An 8,180-nucleotide genomic window follows, 5' to 3' on the forward strand; every position below is an offset into this window, starting at 1 on the left:
GGGAGTGCTCTTTTATTCGCTCACCAAAATGGCAGCCGAACGATGGTTTCCCCCCCAACGTCACTATTAGAGACATTACTCCTAGTCACGGCCCTCCAGTCAGTAAAACAGTCATCTACTTAGTCTGAGTCGAACCCCAAACAAACAACACAACCACAATAACCAAAACATGAGCACAACATCACTAAAACAACTTGAACATGAACGTGAACAGTCCCAGAATCCCTCGCGCTCCCCCAGCACAGAACTGCCGACAGTCAGAGTGACCGGTTGGTATACAGTGTATTAGGAATTAGCTAAACCCCAGGTTCAACCTGTTTTTTTTTAGTGGTGATTTTGTAGCAGGTGTCAAGTGTTTTATTTCGAATGGGTGCCAGTGATTCAAGATTTGTTCAGTTATGTATCGCCCCAGGTATGACTAAAACAACATGCTTCAAGATTTTGTAAATGTGAGGAAAACTAATCCACTGCTACATATGTTTTAAATTGTCCAGTGAAATATATTGCTCAGGTGAAGTCCTGCAGCAAGTGCAAAAGGCAAAACTGTTTGATGTTGACAAATACCTTGTTGAGAACAGTCCCTGGTAAGTACACTGGTGCTTGAAAGTTTGTGAACCCTTTACAATTTTCTATATTTCTGCATACATATGACCTAAAACATCATCAGATTTTCACAAGGTCCTAAAAGAAGATAAAGAGAACCCAATTAAATAAATGAGACAAAAATATTATTCTTGGTCATTTATTTATTGAGGGAAATTATCCAATATTACATATCTGTGGGTGGCAAAAGTATGTGAACCTCTAGGATTAGCAGCTCATTTGAAGGGGAAATCAGAGTCAGGTGTTTTCAATCAATGGGATGAAAATCCGGTGTGAGTGGGCATCCTGTTTTATTTAAAGAACAGGGATCTATCAAAGTCTGATCTTCACAACACGTTTGTGGAAGTGTATCATGGCAAGAACAAAGGAGATTTCTGAGGACCTCAGAAAAAGCGTTGTTGATGCTCATCAGGCTGGAAAAGGTTTAGAGTTTGGACTCCACCAATCCACAGTCAGAAAGATTGTGTACAAATCGAGGAAAATCAAGGACATTGTTACCCTCCCCAGGAGCGGTTGACCATCAAAGATCACTCCAAGAGCAAGGTGTGCAATAGTCGACCAGGTCACAAAGGAACCCAGGGTAACTTCTAAGCAACTAAAGGCCTCTCTCACATTGGCTACTGTTAAAGTTCATGAGTCCACCATCTGGAGAACACTGAACAACAATGGTGTGCATGGCAGGGTTACAAGGAGAAAGCCACTGCTTTCCAAAAAGAACATTGCTGCCCATCTGCAGTCTGCTAAAGATCACGTGGACAAGCCAGAAGGCTACTGGAAAAATGTTTAGTGGACGGATGAGACCAAAATAGAACTTTTTGGTTTAAATGAGAAGCGTTATGTTTGGAGAAAGGAAAACACTGCATTCCAGCATAGGAACCTTATCCCATCTGTGAAACATGGTGGTGGTAGTATCACGCGTTAGACACTGCCTACCATTCTTCTTTGAGATTAATTACTAATTGCACACCAGATACTGAAAGCAAAGGTTCACATACTTTTGCCACTCATAGATATGTAATATTGGATAATTTTCCTCAATAAATAAATGACCAAGTATAATATTTTTTGTCTCATTTGTTTAATCGGGTTCTCTTTATCTACTTTTAGGACTTGTGTGAAAATCTGATGATGTTTTCGGTCATATTTATGCAGAAATATAGAAAATTCTAACAGGTTCACAAATTTTCAAGCACCACTGTACATCAGGGAAATTATTTTTTCCCCCCTTCAAGTTCATCGTGTGTTTGCCTTGATTGCCTTGCTACTTTAATCTTTCAGATATTGTGTTGTCAGCTTTTCACAGACTCTTTAATTGAATCATTCATCATCACAATCCCATCTGCCAAACTGCAATAATTCCTAAGCATGTACTTTGAAGAACCAGGGAAAGAATTTGAGCCATGGACCCCTCCAGACTGGCATGACAAGTGAGGTGTTGTGATTTGCAGTGAAGCAGACTCGGATGTTGCCCATAGTGTTAAATTTGATTTGTGCTTCCATTAGAAAGCCACCCCTGTATTTTGATTTTACTTGCAGACCAAAGTTGCTGGACAGAATAACGGATCAACAATTGCACAATTGGGCTGAAAAGCTCCATCATTTGTGGAAGGCTCTCAGAAGAAAGGTGATGACATTCATTCATTCGTGGAATCTCTTGAGAAGCTAGTCTCATTTCATAGTGTACAGGGAATTTTGCTTGTTCAGTTACATTCAAACATATCAAAGCTTCTGTGTTTTTAAGAAACCTAAATTCAAAATGAGCTATTCCCAGATGTGAGAGACCACCCAGAGATGTACACACAGATATATAAACCCCCCCTTCTGTCATTGTGCCAGGAGGGCGCTTCAGAGAATTGTACTATCGGTGAGTGAGTGAGTGATGCTGCCTACCTCTACGACTGTCTGTCTGAGAGCAGAGTATCATCTCACTGGGTCAGAGCCTGGGGAGGTAGAAACCAGATCTACTCACAGGTCTGTGAGCTGGAAGCCTTCTCAGGTGCCTAAGCAGATGCTGACATGTGCTGCGCTGTTCTCAACAGGGACTCCTACTGGGTCATCGATGGACTACTCCTGTCAGAGATGACAGACACAGTCTACGGTATGATTCAGAACTTCCTTGTTCTTGTCAAGTGGTAAGCATCAACACTCTTAAAAAAAAAAAAAGCGCCTGTCATCCGGAATAACTCTCATACAAATATAAGCATTTACTAGCGGCAGGTTGTTCAGCAGGACCCATCTTGAGTAATGAGCCACCCGTGCGTGCTATGTGCCTTAGGAGCGCTGTACAGATGGAATCAAGGCTTCTTAGAAAACTTTAATTCACATTGCACTCCTACAGATCTGGCTCGGTGCCAAACAGTGGGAGGATTTACTACGAAAGGAGAAGTCAGCCACCATTTCTAACTCTTATCATGGAGAGCCTCTATCAAGCCACCAAGGATATGGAGTTCCTCAGGTGATATTTAAGCTCAGACTGATGCCTCCTCCAGGCATGCTGCTCTTCATCAGCCTCTACGCATTTACTCTCTAACAGAATGGGCTACTTAAATGTTGCATTTCTGTACCTATGTGCTCAGCACCCCAAGCGTTTCATCAGTTTTCCTTTCATGCTGACACCTCATCGGCCTAATTTGACTGTGACCTCTCAACTTTGAGTGTAATGATGAAACGCAGAGTGAAAAGTGTGCTGAATTGAAATCTTGCCCCTGCGCGTGTCTTAACCTTCAAACCTGTGATGGTTTAGAGCAGCTTTACCAACCCTGGATCAGGAGTACCTGTTTTGGATAAACAACCGTTGAGTTTCGGTGGAAGTAAAGGGGATAAAGCTGAATTGGTATTATCTACTGGTGGGCTCACCCAGATATGTCTCAACCCTCTGTTTTGTTTGCTTTTTTGGTTTACTATATAATTGGTGCTGGACTTGTCTTCATATTTTCCATGTAATAGATTGCGTCTGCTCTTCATCAGGCCTGGGTCCTACACAGATGCTGATGAGCTAGCTGAAGGACTCACAGATGGTAATGTACCTGGTGGCTGTCTGTTAACCAGAGTGTATTCATATGGCATTTCAAATATAAAAATACAATACAATTTGTTTTCACATGAAAGCAACTGAAAACAGGGGAAATCATGAGCGTCCGGGTAGCTTGGCGGTCTATTCCGTTGCCTACCAACACGGGGATTGCTCGTTCGAATCCCTGTGTTACCTCCGGCTTGGTCGGGCGTCCTACGGACACAATTGGCCCTGTCTTGGGTGGGAAGCCGGATGTGGGTATGTGTCCTGGTTGCTGCACTAGCGCCTCCTCTGGTCGGTCAGTGCGCCTGTTTGGGGGGGAGGGGGAACTGGGGGGGGAATAGTGTGATCCTCCCACACGCTACGTCGCCCTGGTGAAACGCCTCACTGTCAGGTGAAAAGAAGCAGCTGGCGACTCCACATGTATCAGAGGAGGCATGTGGAAGTCTGCAGCCCTCCCCGGGTCGGTAGGGGGGGTGGAGCAGAGACCGGGACGGCTCGGATGAGCGAGGTAATTGGCCAAGTACAATTGGGGAGAAGAGGGGGGGGTGGAGGGGAAAAAATATTACCATTCACCGATTTATATTTGTGGCCTTAGGGATCGCTGTCACTAGTAGCTTATGTGAACATTATCAGTCTTTTTGCTTATGGAGGAAGAAGCCAAGAGCATCTTTCAAATCAAATGCAGTGCTGCTCAGTCGGCTGCAGTTTGAACTACACTAAAGGAAAAAAACTTTACTCCTTTACATTTAAAATGAGTGTGGAGATGGTTGGAGATGAATATGTAATTCACATATCCCTCAAACTGAGTTTTAAGCTTTTTGACCACATGTCTTGAGATGAGCTGCCTCCTGTTATACAAAAATGAATAGTTTGAAATATGTATTTAAATTTTAGAAATGCCAGTGTTAAATGGTGCTATTGAAGTGTTATTTCTACCATTAAGATTTGTAATTCAGGAGAAAAACAGAAAAAGGAGATGTTATTCATTTTTAAAATTGAAATCTGTTATGCTAGTCATAGGTAAAGGCAAAGCATTTTGCCTATCTGGACAACAGCGATGGCACACATGAACTCATAAGCAAACGCAACTGTTTTTGATGCAGATCCATTGCTGCGCCAACGCTATGTTCCTTCTCATCTCCTCCCCCGTGCTCTCCTTTGCACTCAGATCTTAAGGAGCAGATGTGGTTGGACCTGAAGGCTGGGACGGAGTCCGGCTGGGACTTCTCCTCTCGTTGGTATGTGAACAAGCAAGGCCACAACAACGGCACCCTCCGAGACACCCGCACCAGTCAAATCCTGCCTGTTGATCTCAATGCGCTGCTGTGCCGCAACGAGAGAATGCTGGCTTCATTTCACCGGATCCTGGGTGAGCACTGAGCAGGTAAGCCGTGAGCAGACAAACAGCCTTTTGACCTCCGGCTAGGTTTGGTCAGTCTGCCCCAGTGGTGATGGGTTTTTCACCTGATAATGTTTCAGCTGCGATGTATGAGGGCGCCTGGTTTGACTACAACCTGATAACACGTTCAAGCCACTTGGACTTTTACCCCTCCAACCTATCACCTATTTGGGCCGACTGCTTCTCACAGGCTGCAAAGCAGTTCAGCATCTGAAGGTTGGTATAAGCTCTCTTCCTGACTGTAACACACAGATGGGTCTTGGAATATGCCTGACAATCCTTTTTTGTTTGTTGTTTTTTTTGTGAGAAAGTTGAAGTGAGCTGTCTTGTCTAGTGTTTGATGTGTAACACTTAGACAGAAAAGTGAACTGGTGATCAGACTGACAGCATCTGATTTCAGAATCACAAACACTTTGTCATTTTATTTCATGCACTTGCACACATTAAATGAAATGACACATCGTTTCCCCCAGCCCACAGCAGTGCAACACAAACACAAAAACACACATCCAAAAACTACCAGAACACATAATTCAAACTAACACATATCTTAAAAAAAAAAATCACTGTCCAGGAGAACGAACGCTAGCCAGGATGACGGTCGGAACTTCCAGTCTGCATGGGCTAGCAGTTAGCTTAGCCTACCCCGCATCCTGTCAGACCACCCTTGGTGTTTCCTCTTCGGGCGCAGCTCCAGGCAGGGCCGTGGTCCTTGGGCCCACAGGACGCAGCAGACCAAGCTCCCTCAGCCGATCCAACCCCAGCTCTCCCAGCCAGACACCTTCGACACACCTCCCCGCACTCCACGCGACGACACTAAAAACACAATCAAGGATAGGTGATGCTGCTGCCAGACCGCCCTCGGTGTTATCAGAACTTCCAGTCTGCATGGGCTAGCAGTTAGCTTAGCCTACCCCGCATCCTGTCAGACCACCCTTGGTGTTTCCTCTTCGGGCGCAGCTCCAGGCAGGGCCGTGGTCCTTGGGCCCACAGGACGCAGCAGACCAAGCTCCCTCAGCCGATCCAACCCCAGCTCTCCCAGCCAGACACCTTCGACACACCTCCCCGCACTCCACGCGACGACACTAAAAACACAATCAAGGATAGGTGATGCTGCTGCCAGACCGCCCTCGGTGTTATCAGAACTGCCAGTCTGCATGGGCTAGCAGTTAGCTTAGCCTGCCCCGCTTCCGCATCCTGTCAGACCACCCTCGGTGTTTCCTCTTTAGACACAGCTCCAGGCAGGGCCGTGGTCCTTGGGCCCACAGGACGCAGCGGACCAAGCTCCCTCAGCCGATCCAACATCAGTTCTTCCAGCTATCAAACAAAGACAAACTTAGACGCAGATGTGGACAAAGACACTGCATGGATGGTACTGGGTGAGGCCGCCACAAACATGAATTCACACCACCATCTTCCCACACCGGAAGCGGATTTATACCCAAGTAAGCATACACATATTTGACTTGGTGGATTCCTTATTAGAAGCACATGGGATGAGACATTATAAAAGTAATATCTGCAGTCAGTGAAACTAAGCAAGGGAAATATAAGGGGTTTAAAGAATTCTTTTTAATCTCTTCTGTAACAATTATCAAACGTTTGCTGAAAGCTATGCAAATTAAGATGCATAATCTAACAAGCTTGCAACTGCAAATAAATTCAAATAATGGGTCTCTACAATGTTCACATGTTAGAATATTGCACTGGCAGCAGCCATTATCAAATAGACATACAGAACGGGAATATTGGTTTGAGTTGTACAAATAACGGCTGCCACTACTTAAGGAATACTCGATACTAACTATACAGCCTCGAACCATACCAACTTTACAGCCAATGTGAAAGTGAATTTAATCAAATAGAAGAAGGCATTACTGGGTGCCAGCAGTAAAATATTAATGTTCATCAATTTTTGATGTATGGATGCTGGGACAGCTCAGTTATCAATGAATGCCACCGCTCAAGGGAAGAATGGAACAAAATGGGTAAATCTAATGCATGTAATGTGTGTACACTGAAGTTGAAATCACAATTCTGAATTATAATCTGTTTTTAGAAGTTAAACTTACATAAATAGCTGGTTAAAATATTTCATAAGCAGTGCTCAAGTCTTCCAGCAGATGGTGGACACACACTGCAGAATTGTCGTTCACGTTACAGCTGTATTTCCTTGTCAGCCCATCCCTGCAGGAGAGTGGCGCTCCTCAGTTCCCCAATAGAGTGTCACCATCCCTGAGAGAGACTGGGCAGCAGTGAGACTACCCCAATGCATGGCCCCCTTTACAGCGCATGCTAACTGATGGTAGGCAGCCATGTTTTATGGATAATTTGAAGCTTCTTTTTTTCTTTTTAAAGATTTTTTTTTTAGCATTTTCCACCTTTATTTGATAGCGATAGTCAAGAGAGAGCCAGGAAAGGCAGGGGAGAGAGAGGGGATGACATGCAGCAAAGGGCCTGGGCTGGATTCGAACCCAGGCCACTGCAGTAAGGACTCAGCCTGACGTGGTGTGCGCTCTATCAGGTGAGCCACCGGGCCTCCCTGAATCATTTGTAGCTTTGTGGGATTCTTCAGGTGCCTCTGTGAGGATTCATCAATTCAGTTTTTGCAAGTTTAGCTTTGCTGTAATGCTTGAGATGCATTCTGTGCAGACTCTCGGATTCAACATACATATTTTTTCCATTCCCATGGTTGCTACACAAGTCTTTTTAAACGTCAGTTGTTTTCCAACTTTACCAGTTCTAAAGAAATGTTTCCAGGTTTAGTAATTATGACTATCCCCTTTAATCTTTTTTTAGGTTTAGCTAAGCTGCCCTCAAGTGGCATTTGATTTGGCCCAGCGGTGCATCAGGACAAATCGGTTGGCGTGCACCAGGTATGGCGCTGTGTTTGAAAGGTAAGTCTTAGGTTTGAGTATTGCTGTGACGCTTTTTTTTTTTCTTCCAATTTCCCCCCTTCAACTCCCTAATTGTGTCTGGCCAATTACCCCGCTCTTCTTGAGCCATCCCGGTCGCTGCTCCACCCCCTCTCTGCTGTTCCAAGGGGCACCCCAACCGACCAGAGGAGGCGCTAGTGCAATGACCAGGACAAGGGCATTGAGTTATCCATGGTGATTTTGTGCCCAAAGGAAAATAAGTTTGTTTTTTTAACGCCTAGTTTAT

General features: G+C 44.7%; 1 protein-coding gene across 1 annotated transcript; it reads left to right on the plus strand.

The window, feature by feature from the left end:
- Positions 1-200: 200 nt before the first annotated feature.
- treh (trehalase (brush-border membrane glycoprotein)) lies at positions 201-7,919 on the plus strand. The gene is given in 16 exon segments (XM_056283672.1): positions 201-256; positions 495-567; positions 1,897-2,030; positions 2,140-2,227; positions 2,365-2,412; positions 2,415-2,467; positions 2,643-2,735; positions 2,942-3,058; positions 3,347-3,460; positions 3,568-3,620; positions 4,788-5,003; positions 5,099-5,209; positions 5,212-5,234; positions 7,212-7,323; positions 7,818-7,836; positions 7,838-7,919. Coding segments are annotated over 16 exon segments (1,392 nt in total).
- Positions 7,920-8,180: the final 261 nt, after the last annotated feature.

Source organism: Lampris incognitus, chromosome 7 (assembly GCF_029633865.1).
Source record: "Lampris incognitus isolate fLamInc1 chromosome 7, fLamInc1.hap2, whole genome shotgun sequence".
In the NCBI taxonomy this organism is placed as follows: domain Eukaryota; kingdom Metazoa; phylum Chordata; class Actinopteri; order Lampriformes; family Lampridae; genus Lampris; species Lampris incognitus.